Source organism: Triturus cristatus, chromosome 7, assembly GCF_964204655.1.
Source record: "Triturus cristatus chromosome 7, aTriCri1.1, whole genome shotgun sequence".
Classification (NCBI taxonomy): Eukaryota; Metazoa; Chordata; class Amphibia; order Caudata; family Salamandridae; genus Triturus; species Triturus cristatus.
In genome coordinates, this window is record NC_140590.1 from 111239028 (window position 1) to 111264637 (window position 25610).

The 25610-nt window shown below is 46.3% G+C and overlaps 1 protein-coding gene across 3 annotated transcripts in view; it reads right to left on the minus strand.

The window, feature by feature from the left end:
• Positions 1 to 495: 495 nt before the first annotated feature.
• Positions 496 to 25610, minus strand: part of LOC146808954 (chemerin-like receptor 1) — a 130492-nt gene continuing 105377 nt past the window's right edge. For 2 of the 3 annotated variants that reach the window (XM_085615752.1, XM_085615751.1), the window contains exon 2: positions 496 to 1978. In XM_085615752.1, the coding sequence (XP_085471878.1) occupies positions 703 to 1962 (1260 nt within the window). In that variant the 5' untranslated portion in view covers positions 1963 to 1978 and the 3' untranslated portion in view covers positions 496 to 702. Of the gene's footprint in view, positions 1979 to 12858; positions 12905 to 25610 lie in introns of those variants that run through there. The other variant, XM_085615749.1, reaches the window with a different exon arrangement.

Consider the following 25610-nt stretch of genomic DNA (forward strand, 5'->3'; position numbering starts at 1 on the left):
GGGAAAAACGCATTTTGGGACCCCCCTTTTATCTCAGCCCCCGCTTGACGAATCCCCCCGAGACTTTCAGGGTAGGAGCGGAGCGTAGCGCCCCACCTATTTTGAGAAATTCGCGAGGATTCGTCGACCGGCGCCAAAGTTATTCAAAATAGAATGTTGAGGTTTTCCTATGGAAACGTGGTCCTAACTATAACTACCTACTGGCTATCGCCAGTAGGTAATATATATATATATATATATATATATATATTTGTGGTAAACACATGCATTGTAAAGTCATACATACTTTATATCTCTTTGAGAGACAGGATTACACGAGTAGATGAGACATGGCTAGATGATTCAAGGGAAAATAGAATTAATGTTTGGAAGAGGCAACCATAAAATGGTTGCTCCATAGCTATTGACGACTTAAAGGATGAAGATTCACACAGATATGGGAGTAACCTGAATAGAGTACTAGTTGGTCTAAGATTTACTACATTGACTATTGGATTGTAAATCAGCAACATACCATAACATTTAATTCAAGCATTAGGGAAAGTCAAAATGTGAGATTACTGTCAATGCATAATACTTCTCAATTGAAATCAGGAAAAGGAGTTACAATCTCAAACGAACAGCAACATACACATGTAGAGACAATGCATGGTCCTTAGCTGTGCAACTGGTGCCACTGCATAGTTCAGATTAATTCAACAGTTAATAATTCAAAGGCTCTGTCACAGACACATGATGCATTGGAAACTTTTTGCTGGACACCCGGTCTACTTCCGACATAGTCTTCGACTGGTTCCTAGAGTAACGGGTGTCCTGTGAAGCATCTTCTTTGAAAGCACTTTCTAACTTTACCAAGAAAGACTTGCGGATCGTGCTCCTGGCATCATGACCGAGCAAGACATAAAGAATGGGATTAATACAACTGTTGAGGAATGCCAAATTTGTACCAATGGGTATGCCGATTTTTAGCGCACTTTCCAATGTGCAATTGGTACCTTTGCGAATGCTTATATCTAGGAAGACAAAGATGTGGAAGGGCAGCCAACAAAGAAAAAAACACACAATTACTGCAGTCATTATCAAGAAGGGCTTTCTTGATTTGCTGGACATCCGGTTTCTTATTATCCGCCAGGAGATGATTCCATAACAGATAACAATGACCATGAAGGGAATGAGAAAGCCAAACATGAACCTGGTGATGCCTATGTCCTTTTGCCTCTTCTCAAACAAAGAACGTAGGTTACCATAGTTTGGGAAGCAGGCTGTGGTGTTTGTCTGTCTGGATATTCTGGTGTCACGGAAGTAAATGATTGGTGAGCTGATGGCAAAGGCAATAAGCCAGGTGACCAGAGCAATGATGGAAGCCAGCCTGATGGTTCTGTGGTTCTGGCACCACACTGGAAGTATCACCGAAAAACAGCGGTCAAGGCTAATAATGGTAAGGAAGAAGACGCTTGCGTACACAGTGAGGAAGCTAACACCAGCATTCATTTTGCACAGAAATTTTCCAAAGGGCCAATGGAAGTCCATGGCAGTGTAGGCGATGCTGAGGGGGAGGAAGAAGGTGAAGATGAAGTCGGCAATGGCCAGATTCAGAAACCAGATGTTGTTCACAGACTTTTTCATCTTGAAACCAGTAACCCAGATGACCAGGCCATTACCTATCACCCCCAGGAGGAATGCCACACTGTACAACACCACTGATAAGGTATTCATGTGGCTGATAATGTTTTTGTCATCATCACACTTGATAGACTGAGGACGTCCTCTGCTAGTCTTTGCTGAAGTAGAGGCAATAGTTGAGAAGGGGAAAAAGCTGATTGCATCTTCTGATGCTGAGGTAATGTTCTTTGTAAACAGGGCCACCACGGTCTCCATACTTGATGTTGCATTATCCATTATCGTGATAATATTACCATTCGTGGACATCATGGTTTCAATCACTAATGAGATATTCTTCATCTGTTCTCCTAAAATACTGGAAAAAAATATTGCAATTATTTTGGTGCACAGCCTAGACGGTGCAGGGGCATAGCAGTGTATGCTCAGCGGGGCACATCCCCTCAGTAATAACAACACGATGGAAGGACCTTCTAACACTAGTCAATTTTGCACAGACAGTAACATTGATGAAAAATGGATAAGATTAAAACATAACTTTGTAGTTGCAAGGGGATCTCTCCTCCAAAAACGACAAGCAGCTCTGACAACTTCAATCAATCATTCAATCAATCAGGGTTTCATTAAGTGTGCTACTCACCCGTGAGGGTTTCAAGGCGCTGGGGAGGGGGGGTGGCAAGTGCTGTCAGACCAGCCACTGTATTGTGCATGACAAGCGAGTCCAGCAAGCCTAACCACTACAACAGAGGTTTGGGGGATTCTCCTCCAAAGAAAATTTGGGGAAAAATGGCAAATGGTGCATTCTACAACACAGTTTTCAATATCTATTAGATTGTATTAGTTTTTAATGCATAGTAAGTGATGACCTTACAGTGCACCAATATAAAAAAAATCTTTGTTGAGCCTCTACAATGATTCCCTTCTTGGAGTGGATGACTGCCAACTGTCTCCAGTTCAACCCCAGCAAGTGTGAGGTGCTGCTGGTGGGGAGAGACTCGGAGCTGTGGAGCGAACACTGGTGGCCTGCCATGCTGGGGCCGGCACCAGCCCCTAAGCAGGTGGTAAAAAACCTAGGGGTTTGGTTTGATACCGCCCTTTGCTTTCGTGCCCAAACCAAGAAGGTGGCAGCGACTTGTTTTGGGCTATTGTGGGGGCTTAAGCCTCTGCTGGGCTTTTTTGCACCCCCAATTAGACAGGTTATCGTCCAGGCCTTGATTTTGTCAAGTCTGGATTATGCCAGCTCTCTCTATCTGGGGGTCAACCAGTCTGAGATTGTCAGACTACAAAGGGTTCAGAATGAAGTGGCTCGAGCTCTACTCTGCCTGCAGAGAAGGTGTCTTACTTCTAATGCCATCCACCGCCTCCACTGGATGCCTGTGGCCAAGCGCCTAGAGTTCAAGGACCTTTGCATTGCTTTTAAAATTCTTAATTTTTCATCTCCATCTATTCTGGCCAATTTACACACTTTTTACATCCCCTCCCGCCAACTTTGCTCTATGGGACAGAATCTTGTGGCTGTCCCTAGGGTGAGGAGGGTCATTGCTGGAGGGAGCTCCTTCCGTGTGTTATTCTTGAAACTCTAGAATGCGCTTCCAAAGTCCTATCAGCTTTTCCGTAAAGCTGCAAAAACATTCCTCTTCCCTCCGCTATAAGATGTCAATGTTACTACAAGCTGTGCAGTTTTCTGTTTTCAGCGCCGGGACGCCCCTTCGCTGGGGCAGCCGTGCGCTTTATAAGTCACCATAACATAACCATACCATAACTATCAAAATCTAACAGTGCCTCTCCATAGCCCCTCTGTCACATGTATTTCATTTGTTTTATAGCACTTCTTAAACCAGTGAAGAGTGTTGGAGCACTTTACATCACACACATATAGAGAGACAATGAATCATATCTGTGTGAATCAATGTTTAGAACATGATACATAAGACAAAGGAGACTACAAGGTGTAGGATTCACATGTCATCCATACTGGTAGGCATGTTTTTAGAGTGCTTCATCTTGAGAACCACAACCTCAGGATTCACAATGTAACACAGTGGTTAGTATTGACTTTACTAATAAGAATTTATTTATACGCAAAAAAAAACATTTTAGCAGCATTAGGATAATTAACGCTTGGGAAAAACATAACTTTGTTAACTATACCATGCATTTTGCATGCATCTCTTTGATGGCAGTTCATAGATCAATGTGCTAGATTATGATCGCAATTTATGAACTGCACAATAACAAAAGAATCTCTGTAACAAAAGCAGTAACCCAGTGAGCTATGCACACAAAATACTGTTCTGTGATCTGCATGCTACACGTTCTTTGCAGCAGGCACATTAACCCTCTGTACTGTCTTAAACGAGTTAAAACTGTCACTAGACACAATTCCATCCCTCTCCAGCAGGTAAATTAATCACAAGAGCTATCATGACACATTTATTGTTGCCTGAAAACTGCTTGATTAACAAGGAGCTCTCCAGTGCTTTTATAACTGTTGCACTGCAACTAAACCAACCCCCAGTAATAATAGCAGCCCCCCACCCTTCCAATCTCCTGATGCCCGGTCTGGCCTTTAATTATTAAAGGTGCTTGAAAAAATAGGAACATTGTGCATATGAGACATTTTTGGCCTCAGTGTAAGCTATATGAATACACACATAATTTTTAATTAGGGCTTGACCTTAAGAGTCAATAATTTTCGTAAATACTAGACTTCAGAGCTGCTACTCACTGCAGACCCAAAAAATGTTAGTGCCCAGTCAGTGACCACCAGTTTCTCTGTGAAAATCTTATAGAGACCAGACACTGCCAGTTCATCACCAGAGCCAGAGTTATTGCCAAACCCTGTAAGAAACCACAGTATTAGCATAAGGAAATAGCACCACATTAGTGCCTAAAAATCCTAATTTTGCTCCCATCCGCACATCATGAGCCCAGTGTTTGCACATATTTGGTGAAACCTGTACAAAAATAGGTAGAAGCCATTAAAGGTGCATTATTTGTGTACTTATTCAGCAAAGTAACATGGTAATTACTTTTTGAACAGGCTGCAATTACAGACTTGTACTTTTATTCACATTTTCAAAAATATGTAGTTTGTCCCTCTCCAAACAGGGTGCGCATTTATGTTGCATTCAATTCTAACAATGCACCTTATTATTAATGTAGTTTAATGTCTCTGTGGGAATTGGCCCAAATGTTTTGCCTTCCTTCCTTTGAAGGTGGAGCCCTCTGTGGATGAAACGAAAGGGTTTGAAATGTTATATTATTACCCTCTACATACCTTCACTATACTGATCAATCACTATGTCTGTTTTAAGCCTAAGAGCTATTTGCAGACAAAAGTACAGACATGTGCTTGCACCAGGGACGTCACACAGGAGGGGCCCATTCAGCTCACGGCCAATGTCAGACATGGGATATTCAGGGACCCCTCCATATTCTTCAGGGGGCCATCAGTTGTGAGGCCACTGCCTTGCACAGACACACAGAGTCACTTGCACACGCCCACTAGCAGACTCCAGAACGCGTCGAGCAGCGCGGCATTATCTTGAAACCGCCGCAGGGTTATATCCCTTTCATCCTCTAAACATTGCTCAGATGCTCCATATAAAGGGCAAGGCTCTTTCCTCTGCAGCCAGCGTGTCTTTTTCAATGGATCTAAGCAGACAATAGGAGTGCAGGTTTTCACCTGACTCCCTGTTTGATTCAAAACCATACTCTGAGTATTACATGTTAGCATTTAAAGGGAGCGAGCCCTCCGTGATTGGTCCCAATCACATCCGCCCAGTAGATTAGGGAGTCGACATGTGAGTAACGCTGCAGCGGATCTACAAGGTCACATTGGCAATTTGGCCAGCCTCCTTCACACTAAACCAGCCCCAAACCAGGACCAAAGCACTTTATAAAAAGTTTTAAACCACATAAGTGTATCCATCATCTTCGGTTTTCAGTTTTGCCTATCTATACATTTCTAGTTCAACAAAAATACGGGGAAATGTAGGTGGGAAATTGCAGTTTACAGCAAGCGAGCAACACAAGTGTAAAGTAGTGGGCTCTAGGCCCATATACTTGGAAATAAAGGACACAAACACAGTAGTATAGTTACTGGTAACTAGCTCAGGGCATGTGCGCCTGGACTGTTTTATTAGCAGAGTCACCTGAAAGTGGCGCCTGTGATGGGAGGGTGTAGAGTGTGTGTAAAGTGCATTCCTGGAACACTAGAACGTGGTCAGCAGGACACTACGGGGTAGATTTACAAGCCCCTTGCGCCACAGGTGCGTCACTTTTTGTGTTGTACCAGTGGTGCATCTAACTGTCTGTGTGACTTTTACTGTCCTTGTAAATATGACCCCTTTGCCCGCAGCGCTTTGCGTGAAAGAAGTGATCCATGGGTGTTGCTGTGGGTGTTCCCACGCCACACCCATGGAACCAAACACATTTCCAGATTTACGAGGAATCGTAAATCTAGAAATGCGTGTGAATGCTACGTAGGGAGGCACAACGAGGAGAAATGTATTCATTTCTTCTCGTTTTCTTTTCCTCTTTTTATGCATGCTACATTCTGCAGAACACATAGAGAGAGGAAATCACCTCTAATGATTGTTTTGTTCAGGAAGGGTTCCCTTCCTGCACATAAACAATCATTGAAAAAATGACATTTTTCAACTTCTATTTGTTCTAATGCAGCACACATTGAAGTTGAAAAACTGCATTTTCCAGATTGTTTTTGTGCAGGAAGGGAACCCTTCCTGAGCAAAAACAATCTCCCCACGACGCAGGCATCCTTGCACCATGGTGCAAGGGTGCCTGCGATGGCGCATAGCTGCAGTTGCACAGCTGCAGTTTGTCACTTTCTAGTAAATCTGCCCCTACATCTTTCCCCCACTATATTGAAAAATAGATCAACAAGTCCAACCTGTGGGGAAGAACAAACAAACAAAACACAGCACCACTGAGTCTCTACCGACGGGCCGCTGGGCAATACTGGATCTCTTGACCACATGTCCATGACTCTTTAGTACACCTCAGCGATGTTGTTCGGACCGGCCTGGTCTCACAGTGTTGGAGGCTATTTACATGGTTCAATGTGGACCAAGCCTCATGCAATCCCAAGGGTGGATGGTCCAATTGTCGAGTCTTCTCTCTTCTGCAGGTCTCAGGTTCATGGGGGATCACAGAGGGTTTCTGGATGGCCGGCCTTCCATGGCACCAGGGATGCTTGTTAAACTCAATTGTTTTGCTGGCATATGGCTCCGCTCTGGTGATCAAGACATCTACCATCTAACAACTTGGGCTACAGGTGGTGATGTCTCCCTTGGAGTAAGGATGACTGGAGGGACTTTGTAGCCTCTTTCAGTTCTTCTTCGGCATGTGAAGTTACTAGCAGGGATGCCATCTATGTCAAGCAAGAGGTAACAGGTGGCTGGACAGCTGCACTGTGAAGTGTGGTGCCTTGACGCTGTTCGCACTGGCTGGTGACTTAAAGTTGATCCTCCTGTGGAGCTGTCTCCAGTGATATCTCTGCACCCTGGAGGCCGGCTTGTGTTGATGGATGCCCATTCCTATATTGGCTCAAGTCCTCAGTCTTATCACTATTCTGCCTTTTCTCTTGCACACCTGTGTTCGTTGTTGTACACGCTGTAAAATCATGCCAATCTCTTCTCTTCTTCAACTCCTTTGTAATGTGGCATCATGCAAAGTGTTGCATGTTGATACACATGGACATCTCGGTGGTCCTGTTTGATTCTTAGGACTGTGTCTTTTCTTTGCTGTGGACCTGTCACAGGCCTGTCCTGTCACTAGAACTTGACTCTCCTCTTTTCACGGGCCTTTTGCAGGTCCGGTCCTTCCCTCAGGGATCTTCTTGGTGCTCCAATGCTTTGATCGAGGGTCATCTTCTTTCTGCTCCTCTTTCTCGCTTGAGGGCATAGTGCGTGCACCTCGAGGCTACGCCATCGCAGCACTTCATCCTACCTCGGTTCGGGCATGCTCTCAGGGTCAGTCACTTTATGTTACACTCTCAATGATGGGCCAATGGTGGCCATTCAGTGCTGGGGCGGCCGGATGGCACAACCTCTTCCGCTCAGCATTGCATCTTCCTTTTCAGAGAGGTCCCTCTCTCTCCTGGTCTCCTGCAGGTGCAGCCTTCTGCACATCTCTGACTTCACACCCTTGGTCCTTCTTCATAGGTGCCCTCTGCTGGCTCTTTGCTTGCCCGTTCTCCTGGCTTGTGGTGGTGGTCGATCACCACTAGATGGTGTGCAGTGATCTTCTCTCAGGGGGGACTTTCCTTGTCCATATGTGGCTTCTGCTCCCTGGCCAGTGCACATTGATCCATCTCTAGGAAACTGCTCTCTGGCTGCACTTGCAGAGGTTACCAGCCTTTGTGCACAGTTTCTTGGTCCCTCTGTGTGCCGGGACAACCTTGCTGACACTGCAGGCTGTGCAGCTCCTCCTAGACACTGCAGCTTTATGGTTCAGTGATCCCGGCTGCTCTACAGCTTTTCTTCTCCTGGGCTGCTGCCTTTTCTTGGCAGTGGCAGCTTTAAGCTTCTTGGAGTTCTCTGCTGGGGGGTAAAAATCTCTCCCCCCTCCAAACCAACATACAGACAACAGGGGGTGTGTGGCAAAGGTCTCACCCACTAATGCTGGCCTGGGGCACATTCAGTGTCAGTTCTTTCTGCCGCTTTGTTCTGTGCTGGTTTTGTAATCACAAATGGCCCTAGGTGGTACTGCAGCATTGTTCATGGGCCATGGCAATCTTCCCTGAAACTGCAGGACATGCCACTGATGCTGACACTGTGCAGGAGGGTGCTGAGGGCAAATAATGTTTTGCAGGTGCGGGGTCAGATCAGTGGTAATCACCCCCAACACCCCCCACCCCGAGGGCAGAAATACTATTGAGCCCATTTTGGTGTGGAAGTATGGCCATGCCCAACACCTCTATTTTTTTTATAACTATTCGCTAATGTCTATAAGGCTTTCTGCCCCCACCCCTAGCCCTGGGGGACTGATTGGGGGTTATTGACTCTACCTACCCTCTGGGCGAGGCAGAAAGACTATTTTCAAATTTGCTGGGATGGGGGAATGGCCAGCACTGCCTTTATATTTTTTTTCTGTCATCTTTTAGTCTGTTCCCTGGTGTCTAGTGAACTTTCTGCCCCCCATCATGGGGTAAATTGTAGGTAATCACTCTCATCCAGGGCAAAAAGACTTACATTTTTGGAGGGTAGGGAGGAGCACAAGCCCTTGTCTAAGGGGCTTCTTCCCCAGTTCTCTGATGTCTACAGAGGGGATACCTGCTTGGGGATTGCTCTTCTGTGATGACCCTCAAACAGGGATCCATTGGGTAGAAATACCATTGGAAAGTCTCCCCTTTCCAATGATTCTTTTCCCAAGAAAATCAGTGCTCAGGGTGCTGAGATATGCCCCCCAAACACTAATGCAGTTAAAGTGAAATGAGCCCTTCGGTACCAGGCCATGCTTGATTTTTGACAATATGTTCTTTAAGGGAGAGGTTGGTGGCTAAGGTAAATCCATTGACTTGGCATTTAGTGAAAGTTGGAGTTAGAAGCTATCAAGGTTCATGTCATTAAGCAAGGCTTGGACTGTTTCTCGTTTGTTGTATGTGGCAAATATAAGGAATTCTGTCTTCGTTGGTTTGAACCTTAGGTAGGCACTGGACATCTAGGTCTTGATGATGTGCAGGTACTGTTGATGTGTTGGATTTCTGAAGCAGAGGTGACTTTTAAGTAAACCTGTGTATCATTAGCCTATTGGTAAATCTTGATGCTGTTTTCTATACCTGTATAGAAGTAGGAGCTTATTGTTCTAGTGCCAGGTTCTCTCTGAGTAAGGAGAGGGTGTTTGTCTAACAGCCAGCTTTCCAAAGGTGAGGCGACATCGAATCTGAAGAAAGAGCTGTCTCCCTGTCGTGGCATGCCTGGAAGAGGGAATGAGATAGCCAACCCTGCGAGAGGGTTTAACTACCAGGGTGGACAAGAGTGTTTGATCCCAGAGCTTAGGGTCTGTCCACCAGGGACTCCTGATAGAATGTTTTGTGTTCCTTTGGGCCATCATCCTCATTGGAGTGGAGGATCTGCAGCACTACCTGAAGTGTGCCCGAGCAAATGCTTTGAGAAAACCTGCTGCTGCTAGTCACAGCCCTTGGTACTTGCCTGAAGTGTGCCTGAGTGGACTGCGACAATCCAGTTATTATGCTTCTGGATGTTTGTTGAGTGCTGAGTTTGTTGAATCCACACATTAACCTCCCTGAGAGGCTTGTGACTGTTCACCATCACTACCATTGCAAGTCAAGTGCTGAAAGGGTTGTATTTGATCCACTCGCCATAGCTTTTGTAGACCCTGCCCGGGACATCAGATGCAAGTGAGCTAAACTCCTATTGCTGAAGCCCTCCAGCTCCTGCTTTCCCCATAGCAGGATCTCACAAGTGGCAGAGGGAGAGGCTGTATGTGCTTTCCATTTGGTGCAGGCAAAGGGGCATGTTTACGAATAAGTAATGCAGCGCAGCAAGTCACCGTGCTGTGCTGTGTGACTGTAAAAGGGCAGGAGTGTGCCATATTTAAAAGAATATGCCACATTCCTGTTCTTGTTCCTGTGCTGGTGCCGTTTTGGCTGCTTAGCACTAACGAAGGAATCCGTGTACCATGGTGCAAGGATGGCTGTGTTGCATGCAGGGTTGTTTTTGTGCAGGAAGGGGCACCTGCCTGCACATAAACCATCCTGATCCTGAGAGACATATGTATCTTCCAATGCAGAATGCAGGCACACATAGAAAGAGGAAGTAATGAGGAGAAATAAAGCTTTTTCTCATTGTTATGCCTCTCCTGGGAAGGCATGTCTTTTGGGCACATTTCCAGGTTTACCAGTTCTGGTAAATCTGGGATGCATAAAAAACCATGAGAAAACCCACTCAACACTCACAGAACGCCCTCCCCCCGCTCCCAGGGCAGAGTAACGCAATGCAGAATTTTGCGCTGTGTTGTGTTTTTCCAGATTTATGGGGTCACTCAGGGCCACGCAAAGTGGCCTTGCGTGACTTCATAAATCTCATTTTTGGGTTGCGTCGTGCTTGCACTAGGTAGTGTGGTGCAAACATGATGCAACCGAACTTCTGAATAAGTTTGGTTGTTGTGTGCAGGATTCACTTGTGCCTAAACATAGATGTTGTTAATAGATTAAATAGGATGAGAAACACATTTTTGCACACACACTCCTAATTATGCTATATCCACTAGAAAGGCTTTCGTGCTGGAAGGAGTGATACAGTGATCATGATCTTTGAACTATTACTGACCTTCAGGAATTAACCCTATCCAAAGGCACTTAAAATAACACAGCATGGTGATTGTCTACTATATTGTTAAGTCAATATTACCTCCAAAATGCTACCATCTCCCATTGAGCTTAAAAAAATGAATTTCCAGCACATCTGATGAGAAAGTAATGACATTTGTCGTGAAGTTGGTGGATTTGGTTATATTAAACACAATGCACACATGCTGGGAATCTTGCTTGTCTGGATATACATAGCTGATACAGGAAGAGTAATGGGATTTTCCATGTGTATGCAGATGTGGTCATCCGAAACAAAATAATGTACTGAACCCCAGTATCTTGATAATCCAAAACTTTTGTCTGGTGACTCAGCTCCAGCACCCTTTATCTAGCATTAGGAGACACCTCCTTCACAGCATTGTGCCCAACAAAGAGCAGAACAAAATCAAAAATAGTGAATGGTCCACTCGAGAACCAAGTTCTTGATCAATGGGAAATAAAGAGTTTTATTACAACCATTTTAGAAAAGGCAATATCAATAAAGTAAATTAAGCCATGAAGATACTGATACAGAAATTCAAATCCAGAAACCAAAATGATCAGGTTCAAATACAAACAGCTTTTCTAAAAAGGAAAATCTACACGGTTGTGAGCAAAATGAAAGTCTTGCCAATGAAAACATAGTTTGATGGGAAAATAAAGAATTGCTCAAACGCACAGAGCTCCGTGAGGAAAAATGGACTCATTTCTGTCAGGAAAAATAAGAGTCACGCCCATCCACATAAAACCAAGGGCATATGATCAACAGGCGGCTAAGCACGATTTTCAATATCGCCAGCTATCGCTGGATTACATCGCCGAGTTAGCGTGTTATCATCAACGCTTAACTCCAAAGCGATACAAAATCCAGCGATAGCGAAGAAATGCCTGAATATTGCTGGAAACCCAGCGATAAAAAAGCAGTGATAGGGAAATTGTTGATAATAAGCCATACTGGACTTATCCTGACAATCCACCTCCCATTGACGAGATGGCTAAGTCAGGTTTCAATCAGGCGTTCAAAAACCAGCTATATTCGCGGTTAGCGCTACTTTTATTGTCGCTATGAGGGTCCGGAGGCGGATTGATTATAGAGGAAAGTTGTATTAGCGACAGTTTTCATGTTATTTTAGTGAGGAACGCCTACTTTGCATATCATTACCGATAAATATCGCTGACATGCAAAGCAGCAGGGTAAACGGCAACTATCGCAAGGATACTAGCGCTAACGCATGTTAGCGAGTCTTTGATGATATGTGCAGGAAAAGCGCCGAAAATTTCCTTGATAATATGCCCCCAAGTGTTTTACACAATTTCTTATACATAAACAATGAGGACAAATGCATATTCAGCATTGCATGATTATCGACACTACATTTTAGATAAGCCTATAATACTAATCCCCTTTTAAGAATAATCAAGAATCTTTCTTCCACAGCAACAGAAATCCAGAGATACAAAATGCAATATGAAACATTCTCTAGCACAGACCAATACATTAATCTGCCAGCAAACAGGTATCATCATGACTCATGCACAAAACTTGCTCTCCAAAGAAGCAGATATTAATTATGTCACACTGCATTGTACTTTGTGGAAACTGTAGGCAGAGAAAGAAGGCTTGCAAGGGGGACAATGATTGGGAGGGGGAATGAGCAAGATAAACAAAACACCAGAATCTGCATCGATTTTAATAAAATGGTGTCATCAGGAAAAATGTGGGATAACTAAATAATGTTATGAATCATACTTCTAAACATTTCTAGAAATTCATTTTAAATTCAACATCATTATTTCATTAGTTACGACTATTATTCAGCAGAAAAGTACTAATTCACACACATTATTTGTTACTCAAAATTGCACAAAGAAAATGACTTTAACTCAGATGAGTTTCTTACCTTAAATCACTGTAAGTGTAATCTTTGAACTTTGCTGTAAATCTATTTTCACTTAAATGTATAAATAGGAAATAGGAAAAAAAACAGCATAATCAGGCAGAACGCCACCTACTGGTGACCTTTTATAGTACAACCTTATCATTTAGAAACAGTGGAGGATATTCTCAAGAAAGTGTGATAACTACCGCAAAATCAGCTCAACGCAACTCTTCACATTGCAGTCTATCGCGGGAAAATAACTCTGTCAACGTGGAATTCTCAACCCAGTGGCACCATGCAATAGTCCCACAATAACGCGACAAATGACCGCAATAAAGTCAACGTGATGCCACAAAAATGCGAAGCACAAACGCGAAAAAAGCTGTGATGAGGTCAATCGCGATACAAAAATCTGCGAAAACCAGCCACAGGCCTGGAATTCCCACGCGTCATGCGGGAAAATGCACCATAAAAGTCGAAAAAAAACCACAGACAAAAGCCAAACAACAGCGAAGCCAAATGGAGGTGGCCGGAGCAAGTGCAGAGGACAACCAGAACCCCACAAGCCCCCGGAGGACCAGCCTGGGACTTCGGGGTCATGGAAGGGCAAGGACAAGAAGAGGAGGAAGAATAGGTTCAGTCCGCAGGAAAACAGGAACCTGATAACAGAGGTGATAGAACACCATCAACTACTGTTCGTCACCTCGACTATGTCACTGGGAACCAAAAATGGAATATGGCAGACTATTGTGGACAAGGTGAATGCAGTCAGAGTGCTGAAGAGGACAATGGAAGAGGTCAAGAGGCATTGGAATGATGTCAAGCGCAAAACCAAGCAGAAATTCACAAACAACCGGAAGGCAGCAATGCAGACTGGAGGTGGGAGCCCAGCGCCACAGGTGGAGCTGGACGAGATGGAGGAAATGGTGTCCACAGTCATCAGTGGGGAGACGGTGGCAGGAGTTGGGGGACCGGACACTGCTCAACATGATCGGACACAACAGCAACAGGGTGAGTAACAACCAGGGACTGGGGGGACGGGAGGAGATGGGCTCAATGGCACACATGCACAAGTAAGCATAGCACATCTGCGGACAAACCATGCCCCAAACCCCCAACTCCCACCAAGAGACCAATGCACCCAAGAATGCAACATCTCAGCACTGTATAAGCACAGAAGTCAGAGGCACACAGCATATAAGGGAAAAGGGGCAGCCAAATCAGAGCTGCAGGGGCGGTGTCCGCAAAATGCAGCACATACACATCGCATGCAGTGCACATCAACATTGACAATGATGTGACACAATCCGCAACACGTCCACAACAGAACAAACGACACAACTGGTGACGCTTGTGTGCAGAAACTGGCCAATGACATATGACATCACACGGAAATGTGAATTGACAATGTTCAAGTACAAACACACATCTGTGATGTTGTCGAAATGTCCACTGTCCCTCATCATATAGGCAGCTCCCCACAAACAGTCACAATGTACACTGTCATTCAGTCTGAATGCAAACATGTACAATGCGTCAACATACATGTGAACACTATGTTAAACTGCATCTCCCCTTCAGATTGCAGAGGGAAATTCAACACCTCCTGCAGAGCAGTCCCATCCTCTCTTCTCTGTTGATGAAGAGGACCACCACACCTTCGACTCTGATGCCCTCCAACAGCTCGTGGAGAGCCTCCGCTACACACTTCCAGGAGCAGGGCAGCCCTGCTGCTGCAAGGAGAACCCACCCCTTGCACAGTACACACAGCAGGCAGCACCCACCACCACGGCTGCCTCCCAGGACCCCCACGACGAACACATGGCCTTCCAACTCCATGTGTTGGGGTGCCAGGAGAAGCTGGCTGAACAGGTGCAGGTGGGGTTCGACCACATGGCAGACAAACTAGAAGCCATACGTGGGTGTCTAAGTCCCATCAGGGACCACTCACAGTCCCTAACGGACACCCACAGTCCGTTCCATGCTCTCCAACGAACCATGGCTGACATCGCCAGAGTCCTGACTAAGAGACAAGAACAACTGTCGAGTCAGAGTGGCTCCAGTGAGCTCGCCCGGGAGTTGGGACTCATGCGGAGGCTCATGGAGGACATGGAGCGGATGCAGGCAGAAAGAGCGGCTGCCACGGCTGCACACCAGCGAGAGGTAGTTGGGTCCCTCAGTGCCCTAAAAGCCATCCTCATGGCATTGCTGCCACAAGGCCTGGGGCTCATGCATACTGCTGCTACCAATCCATCCACATCTCCGGCCCTTGATGTGTCAGTGCCTCACAGTGCAGCAGAAATTCCCCCTCCGGCTTCTGAGGTGTCACTGCCACACAGTGCTAGAGAAAGAACACCACCACCCACATGTGGGGCACATGCAACAGCAGAGGACGAAGATGCAAATGAATCTGCCTCTGTGGTCAGAAGGACGCAGTAGCATGCATCTCCGCCGTATGGCCTGTTTCTGCTTGGTTCTGCCCTCTGCATCATCACCTTCCACTGTCCCACGATGCACTATACGACACTCACCTCGGACCTCAACATGGACTGCCATATTCTGTTTGGTCACCAATGACACAGCTAACTGACTGCGGACTGAACTCCTCCTCTTCTGATGTACTTGTCATTCCCTTAAGGACTCTGGCTGGCCCTCCATGGGCCAACACTGCAAGGTGGGCTTTGCATGGCCCTGTACTGCTCCAGCTGCAACACTCCATTGAATGTGCATTAAACATTTATTGTCACACCGATGTGTCATGTCTATGATCTTGCAAGTGTGGAGGTATGGATGAATGTAGGGTCAATGATTCCTACTTACGTCCATGTTGCTCATGTTTTGGGACTTGGGTCACAGGGTGACACATTGGCGATTGCATTCCGGGTGGCGCCAACACTAGATCGGAGACACACGCATTAGTTACTTCCTTGTCCAGCCCAGAACGGAAGCATGCCCAGAGCCCTGGGGTCATTGTTCACACCCTTACGCCAGACCAGCCTACTCCGCTTACGCTCACGGGTAGAAGGGACAATGCTACATGTCCCAGGACTTCCGTGTAGGGATCTGCAGCTCACAGGTCTAATTGTCAGCATGCCACAGCCACTCCCTCACGGCTGGTTCACACCCACACCACACCCATTCAGCACCAGCGTCACAGGACATGTGACCCTGCCAATAAAAAGGGCCTGGCACCTGTTTTGGACGCCATTTCCACTCTCCAACTGGGTGTCTCCGTGTGGGCATCATTTATGCATGAGGGCATAGGGCCCTGCCACCTCACATTGTCCAGTGTCGGGGGTGACACAATAGCATCCACACAATGGGACTCAATCATAAAGCGTCCATGGCTTGCGATGCATAGACTTGGTGGCACCAGATACACTGCGGCAGGCACAGGCACACCGCCACAGGACGGTGTCTTTCAGTGCACTGAGGTAGGGGCACCTTAAGTGCTTAGCGGGTGTGCAGACTGCGATGATGCGCCGGCCAGGCGGTCCAGGATGGTGGCATCAGTGTGAGCCCTGCTGGACCGCAGTGTAGGCCTGGGCCAGTGGGCAGTGCGGGCCTACCAGCACTTGGCATCGCCTCCCGGTTCACAGAGTTAGTGGCACCTCTAGGGCAGAACAGGTGTGCAGCCTTCGATGAGGCTGTGTGCACTGATATGTTCTCTGCCATAGCGAAATCAAGACCCAGAATCAAGTGTGGGACCTGGTGGCCCGCGGTGCGAGGCTGCATGATGTGGAGGGTGCCATGGTCACGGGCCCTGGGCTTGGAGCTCTCACCGGCACTTGGTGGGCCCTCTTGGAGACACGCTTGTAGCGGAAGGTGAGAAGTGAGGCCTGGTTGCGCAGGGGCAGGCAATCTCCGCTGGATGGCGGGAGGGGCTGGGGTGCATCAGCCTGTGTGCGCAGGGTGGGCAAGCGATGACAGCATGTGCTACTGTGTGGACTCGTGGTTGGAGATACACCGGCGGCAGCAGGTGAGCAGTGAGGCCTGGGTCCGCAGTGTCGGCACTCTCTCCCTCTCTCCCTCTTTCTCTCTCTCCCTCTCTTTCTCTCTCCCTCTTTCTCTCTCTCCCTGTCTTTCTCTCTCTAACCCTCTCTTTCTCTCTCCCTCTCTTCCTATCTCCCTCTCTCCCTCTCTCCCTCTTTCTCTCTCCCTCTCTTTCTCTCTCCTTCTCTCCCTCCCTCTCTCTCTCTCTCTCTTTCTCTCTCCCTCTCTCCCTCTCACGCTCTCTCTCCCTCACTTTCTCTCTTTATCTCTCTCTCTCTTTCGCTCTCTCTGTACTTTGATGAGCACATGACACACCTTCTAATCGGGGTTTTTGTCTTGCAAGCTGTGACTTACAGAATGTCCTGAGAAGACCCAACATGACTCTTCCGAATTGTTGTTTTGGGTTTATTCTATAATAAACAGATTATTTGAAAATTCTGAGATGAATGTATGATTCTCCTTTTTCTGATCACACATGTATGTTAAGTGTTTTTATTATGCGACAACAGGCGAATTGAGTGTTTCATGATTACGTGGAGTTGATCTGCAATATCTTTGTCCAAGGGCAGGGGCCAGGGTAGGGGGCCCGGGGGGAGGAGGTGGCGGGCCTGGGTGTGGTGGCAGTGGGTGTTGCTGCCCTCTTGGGGCTCCGGGCTGCATATTCATTTGCTCCAGGGCATCTGTTGTTTTTCATGTGTGGCTCAGGGCTGGGCTCCCTTGTCTGGTGCCGGTTCTCGTCTGACTTTACACCAGGTAAGAGCAGGTGTTAGTTTCCTGCTGCTAACATGCCTTATCGCCTGTTTTATGGTCTTATTGCCGATGTGGCTGGTGGTTGCGCAGTGGTGTTGTCGTGGCTTTTTGCTCGGGAACGCTTACTCTGCATCTCATTAGCGATAGTTGCTGGTGTCATCTGTGGCGATTTTTTTTGTGGCTGCTATTGCAGGTAAACTGGTGATATGGGCTGTTAGCACCAACTTGTGAATGGTGCGATGAATTTATTGCGACTTTGGGCTGCGCTAAAGTGCCGACAACTCGGCGATATATCCTTGACAATATGCCCCAGTGAAGGCTGAAAAACACTACACAGTAACATCTGCAAGTCCTTCTCAGTGAATAACTAATACTCAATATATTAGACTGGAAGACTGGGCAGAAGTGCATCTACAGTAGTACTGAATAAACACAAGAGTGATCAATTGCCTCAGAAATTAAAACTGATATGGCCTTTCAGTATTGGTTGATTATCTGATGCACAAAGCTAGTGTCTGGATTATGAAAGAAGCAACAGAGGACCCACTGAGAGGGGCAGCAACATCACAGCGTGGGAGGAGGTCTACAATGGAAGAAGTGTTATTAATATGGGTATTTTAAAACTGGGCCATTCGGCAACGTCAGGTGTACATCCAGTTGGAAAAAAGGCAGGTTCTCCTCAAATATGTTTGCAAATCAAGCAACCGTTTTGAGGAGGCCTATATGGAAGACTTTACAACCAGTAGCTACTATAGTCGTCAAGTAAGGACATGATGCCTTCTTCATCAAAGACTCCATAGTAAACAGAATATCGAGGTTGGAGTCAGAGATATATATGTTCCCTCTCATACGCTTAGACAGATCATAAATTGATTAACATGCATGCTGGTTGGATGGAGGCGATTTTAGAAGTTATGGACTGATTCGTAACAAGGTGATCCGAAGGAATAAGCCTTCAGGGGCCTGAAAGGAGGGATGATTCACACATTAGAGTTCCTACCTAATAAATATAGGCTGTGCAATATAGGGATCTGTGGTTCTGGTTGATAATGAAACAGTGATTCTCCCAGTTGCCAGTGTACATCAGTGGGCCTAGATTGTTCAGAAACTTTGGTCACAACCAACCATTAATGAGCCACAGAGCCACAGGTTGGAACCATCTGTAACCCCACACTGGGTTCTAGTCCTTTTCCACAGCCAAGGTCTATGTGTTGGGACAGGGATGTCCCTGCATGGATCCGAAGGGACTATGTCTGGGCACTGAATCTCAGTGCATACAACAATCTTGGGTGTGCACTGTGGAACCATAATGTTTTGCGACCCTAGGCTGGGTTCTGTGGTCTGGAGAGCAACAACGTGGCCACCCTTCTTTTGAGAGTGCATGGACAACAAGTGAGTTCCAATAATCAATAAAGTGGCGCACATTCCAAGTTTGCTAGAATTTGTCCTTGGGTATCATCGATCAAACACTGCCCCACTTGAAAATTCCAGCAATCACATAATAATAATAATAATGATAATAATAATAAGAGACATTTATAGAGCGCGCAGCCACCTCAACATACCCTTGCATTTCTTATATCAATATGAATCTTTTCCTTCTGGTAGAAAATAAGTGTCATTGAACATGTGTATGATAGAAGTGAATCCGTCTAAAAGTAAATAACATTAAAAGGTTCAACACATCAACGGTTTCATTTCACTTTTGAAATGAGGATTGCCATTTTCTCCTGTCGCTAGTGCACAGACATTTTCTTGCAATCTATCTTTTGCTAGGCACTGACTTGTTTACTATCCTGTGCTGATCCTAGCTCCTACATCATCAAAAATTCTTGAAAAGAGAAATGTACTCAATGGGAGACAACTACTGCAGTTTATTTATTTTCAGGACAGAACTGATGTTAATGTAGCTCGGGTTCACATTGGGACCCCCTACAATATTCTAAAGAACAAGGTACAGTTACAGTCAAAGGAAAGAAGAAGAGTCACCTTCCTGTGATGGGATTGATCAAAGGAGAACACTTACATGTACAGACTCAATTCATGCCCTCCATAGGTGAAAACAAGAGTGTGTGCCTCTTGACAAGACAAAATATAGGGGCCTATTATGAGTTTTTGGCTGTGCACTGCCGTGCCGTGGTGCTGCCAAAGGTTGCACTGCCCGCCCGCCAGATTACGACTTTTGAGTAGCCTGACAAGCGGGCAGTGTGGTGGTCCTTACGGTACCTGACAGCTGTATGACGGGGCAAGTTAGATGACGGCTGGGTTCTCAACCTTGACAAAATTGTGACTACAGGAGAGACCCACCCCAAACAGATCATGAAGCACCTAGCTAAATAGCTCTAGGTTATCACTTAGTATGAGACCAGCTGGGAGGTAGGTCCTCTCTTTAAGTCTATGCTTACACAGCACTTAATTATTGCAGTGTAGGGGGCATTAACACTGTCCTGACAAATGCCTTAGACCCACAGCTGAATAGAGGCAGAAACATGTTGGCATAGATACTGTACCGTGATGCATGCAGGCCATTATGCCTTAGTATGGCTTCTGTATTTACCCCTTGGTGATTTTTTAATCAGCCAGAGATACCACCAAATTAAAGGAGACTTTAGTGGTTTAGCCTAAGGTTTTTTAAATTCATTAACTAGACCTAAATTATTGTCCTGGAAGATTAGAAATATTTAAGAACTCCCTCAGAAAAGCCCAATTCTGAGGTCGAGTCCTCCATGGTAGTAATATCTTACCAGAGTGGGACGAGGTGGCAAATGATGAAGCATGTCACATTACGTGAGTGAGCCATCCTCATCCAATTCTTGGAATTGCCTTGAATTTAGGTAAAGTACAAGTAGCAGCACTCAGAGAATTAGTAGTGTCCCTGTCAATGACCTGCTGATCTGTTGATGAAGCAGACAGCCAATTTTTGAGTACATAACTGCTATTTTTGTATTGGTTTGAGTTAGTAAGGGCAGGTGAGAGTCCTATAACGCCTCTCCTTCACGCCTTTGTTTGATATTATAGGACTCATGGCAGTGCATCTTTTAAAGGTGGCAGTGCCATTAAAAAGCCACCACAATGGGACTGCACTACAAGGTTCCTGCACAGCAAGGACTCGAACGTCCACACTGGTCCCGCCAAGCTTATTGCGGCCTCTGACCACTGAACAGTGGTTCCCTGGCAGAGCCGGCGGTCACAGAACGGTCTGACTGCTGGAGTCATATTGGGCGGTTAGACCACCAATGCAGTGGTGGCTGGATCGCTGCGCTACAGTCCTCGGACCCCCATACTTGTAATAGGGCCCATAAGGCTTGAGAAGTAACACATGGTTTGGATGGAAGTCTTCTGCATGGATATGTTAAGCTGCGCCTCACTGCCCTTCAACTACATTGTCTGACCCAGTTAAGTCTCCTCCCATACATTAGGCAATCATCTGAGAGCATGGTGTGTTATCTCATCTACTGGCTTCAAGACATTGGACCACATGATGAGGGGGCACTGCTCTTTGTGAAGGTAGCTATAGCCCCCTGTCACAAACTAGTGGAATCTCTAGAAGTAATTTTTGGGGGGAGGTGGCACACAAGATGTCACAGATAAAATGGGTGTGTCCACCTACAGTAGCCATTCATGCATGAAGATTAAGCAGCTATGCGGTCCAATGACTTGTAGCCAGTAAATGAGATAACACAACATGCTCTCAGATGTATATGTATATATATATATATATATATATATATTCACTGAAAAAACCATAGGTTTCACACATGTTATAGTTAGCGGAAATTTTACTGATAAAAAACCAATGAAATTCCCCCGTTATAGTTAGTGCAGGCAACTATAACTCACGCGACCGCAATCCTCTGCTGATGCTAATACTGTATTTAGACACTTATTTGCCCATGTCTTCTTCCATACATTTTTAGCTATACATATATTACAAATATTTTTTTTTCATAAAGACACATATGTCATCAGCAGAAGATTGCGGTCGCGTGAGTTATAGTTGCCTGCACTAACTATAACGGGGGAATTTCATTGGTTTTTTATCAGTAAAATTTCCGCTAACTATAACATGTGTGAAACCTATGGTTTTTTCAGTGAATTTGCAAGGTTTTTTAAATGCTAATTCCTAACTATAACGTGTGTGAAACCTATGGTTTTTTCAGTGAATTTGTACGGTTTTTTAAATGCTAAGTTACTTTACGCCATTCGTGGCGTGCGCGCCCACTTAACGCAGTTCGTTCCGTGCGCACATGGTGCGCTTCGCGCACCGTGCGCGCACAGTGAGCACGCGGTGCGCTTCGCGCACCGCGCGCCCACTTTACGCAGTTAGTGCCGTGCACGCACGGTGGGCACGCGGTGCGCTACGCGCACCGCGTGCCCACGTTACGCTAGATGGGCCATGTACGCACGATGCGCTTCGCGCACCGTGCGCACATGGAGGAATATGATGCACTTCGTTTTGAAAGGTAATAAATCGGGCACCAATTGCACACGGGGAAGGGGAGAGTGTGGATATTTTTTTTTTTTATATAATTTTTTACCGTACGCGTACGGTAAGCGTAATCGGCGAAATTAGCGAAAAAATCAAAATTCGGTTTTTGGCCTTGGGGGATCTTTGGGGACTCCCTCAACATGGCTATGTGTGTGGGAGCTGTCTAAACAGCCCCTTTGCATGTTTTTGAGCTTTATATTTTAAACATCACTCTCAGTGCGAGAGAGAAAATGGCGGCCGCCGCTTCCTGGTTTCGGCCGATTCGAATGTTTACTAAGATCTAAGAGCCAATCAGAATCGCGCTCGCGCACGCCACCGTACGTGTACGGTAAGCGTACCGTAAGCGCACCGTAAGCTGGCTCAGATATATATATTGATTTAAAGGCTATTTTCTCAGAATCTACTGAACAGATTTACACCAAACCTACAAAAGGCACTTCCTTGACCTGAGGACTACCTCTCTGCCAAATTTCTAGTAATTCTGTTCAGCCGTTCGGGCTGTAGCCCTGTTTAAAGGTCCTATGGAAAAATGCATGGGAAAAACGCGTTTTGGGACCCCCCTTTTATCTCAGCCCCCGCTTGACGAATCCCCCCGAGACTTTCAGGGTAGGAGCAGAGCGTAGCGCCCCACCTATTTTGAAAAATACGCGAGGATTCTTCGACCGGCGCCAAAGTTATTCAAAATAGAATGTTGCGGATTTCCTATGGAAACGTGGTCCTAACTATAACTACCTACTGGCGACCGCCAGTAGGTAATATATATATATATATATATAAATATTCACTGAAAAAAACAAAAACAAAGGTTACAGGGACGTAATAGTTAGGCTGAAATAATTGCGGCACTACGACTCCCATAAGACACTTGTCGTGACATCACGAAAGGAAGTAGTTGCCCGCCAAGCGCGTACCTTTCCTAAACGCCTCTGAAGAGATGGTGAAAGTCCATCGAAACGCGTCAGGCGATGGAAGGGCTGTTCATTACACTGGCGAACCTTCTTGTCCATACCGTGATTAAGGCTGGTAACCTTCTCTCTGGTTCGAGTGCAGCTCATGGGGCTACCATGTTGTTGAAATTTTGAGGCGGACGCCCATCTGCCGAGTCTGCACCACCCCATGATTCCCAGGGGGCCACGGGAGAGGATACACCACTCTCAAAGTGGAACAGAGAGCCTGGACTAAGGACTGGCAGGCAAGCTGGGGCTCACGTTTGGGCTGTATTTTTTACAGGAATCAGCGCACCGTTATTAAGGTTGGAAATAATTGCGGCACTACGACTCCCATAAGACACTTGTCGTGACATCACGAAAGGAAGTAGTTGCCCGCCAAGCGCGTACCTTTCCTAAACGCCTCTGAAGAGATGGTGAAAGTCCATCGAAACACGTCAGGCGATGGAAGGGCTGTTCATTACACTGGCGAACCTTCTTGTCCATACCGTGATTAAGGCTGGTAACCTTCTCTCTGGTTCGAGTGCAGCTCATGGGGCTACCATGTTGTTGAAATTTTGAGGCGGACGCCCATCTGCCGAGTCTGCACCACCCCATGATTCCCAGGGGGCCACGGGAGAGGATACACCACTCTCAAAGTGGAACAGAGAGCCTGGACTAAGGACTGGCAGGCAAGCTGGGGCTCACGTTTGGGCTGTATTTTTTACAGGAATCAGCGCACCGTTATTAAGGTTGGAAATAATTGCGGCACTACGACTCCCATAAGACACTTGTCGTGACATCACGAAAGGAAGTAGTTGCCCGCCAAGCGCGTACCTTTCCTAAACGCCTCTGAAGAGATGGTGAAAGTCCATCGAAACGCGTCAGGCGATGGAAGGGCTGTTCATTACACTGGCGAACCTTCTTGTCCATACCGTGATTAAGGCTGGTAACCTTCTCTCTGGTTCGAGTGCAGCTCATGGGGCTACCATGTTGTTGAAATTTTGAGGCGGACGCCCATCTGCCGAGTCTGCACCACCCCATGATTCCCAGGGGGCCACGGGAGAGGATACACCACTCTCAAAGTGGAACAGAGAGCCTGGACTAAGGACTGGCAGGCAAGCTGGGGCTCACGTTTGGGCTGTATTTTTTACAGGAATCAGCGCACCGTTATTAAGGTTGGAAATAATTGCGGCACTACGACTCCCATAAGACACTTGTCGTGACATCACGAAAGGAAGTAGTTGCCCGCCAAGCGCGTACCTTTCCTAAACGCCTCTGAAGAGATGGTGAAAGTCCATAGAAACGCGTCAGGCGATGGAAGGGCTGTTCATTACACTGGCGAACCTTCTTGTCCATACCGTGATTAAGGCTGGTAACCTTCTCTCTGGTTCGAGTGCAGCTCATGGGGCTACCATGTTGTTGAAATTTTGAGGCGGACGCCCATCTGCCGAGTCTGCACCACCCCATGATTCCCAGGGGGCCACGGGAGAGGATACACCACTCTCAAAGTGGAACAGAGAGCCTGGACTAAGGACTGGCAGGCAAGCTGGGGCTCACGTTTGGGCTGTATTTTTTACAGGAATCAGCGCACTGTTATTAAGGTTGGAAATAATTGCGGCACTACGACTCCCATAAGACACTTGTCGTGACATTACGAAAGGAAGTAGTTGCCCGCCAAGCGCGTACCTTTCCTAAACGCCTCTGAAGAGATGGTGAAAGTCCATCGAAACGCGTCAGGCGATGGAAGGGCTGTTCATTACACTGGCGAACCTTCTTGTCCATACCGTGATTAAGGCTGGTAACCTTCTCTCTGGTTCGAGTGCAGCTCATGGGGCTACCATGTTGTTGAAATTTTGAGGCGGACGCCCATCTGCCGAGTCTGCACCACCCCATGATTCCCAGGGGGCCACGGGAGAGGATACACCACTCTCAAAGTGGAACAGAGAGCCTGGACTAAGGACTGGCAGGCAAGCTGGGGCTCACGTTTGGGCTGTATTTTTTACAGGAATCAGCGCACCGTTATTAAGGTTGGAAATAATTGCGGCACTACGACTCCCATAAGACACTTGTCGTGACATCACGAAAGGAAGTAGTTGCCCGCCAAGCGCGTACCTTTCCTAAACGCCTCTGAAGAGATGGTGAAAGTCCATCGAAACGCGTCAGGCGATGGAAGGGCTGTTCATTACACTGGCGAACCTTCTTGTCCATACCGTGATTAAGGCTGGTAACCTTCTCTCTGGTTCGAGTGCAGCTCATGGGGCTACCATGTTGTTGAAATATATATATATATATATATATATATATATATATATATATATATATATATATATATATATATATATATATATATATATATATATATATATATATTACCTACTGGCGATAGCCAGTAGGTAGTTATAGTTAGGACCACGTTTCCATAGGAAAACCTCAACATTCTATTTTGAATAACTTTGGCGCCGGTCGACGAATCCTCGCGAATTTCTCAAAATAGGTGGGGCGCTACGCTCCGCTCCTACCCTGAAAGTCTCGGGGGGATTCGTCAAGCGGGGGCTGAGATAAAAGGGGGGTCCCAAAACGCGTTTTTCCCATGCATTTTTCCATAGGACCTT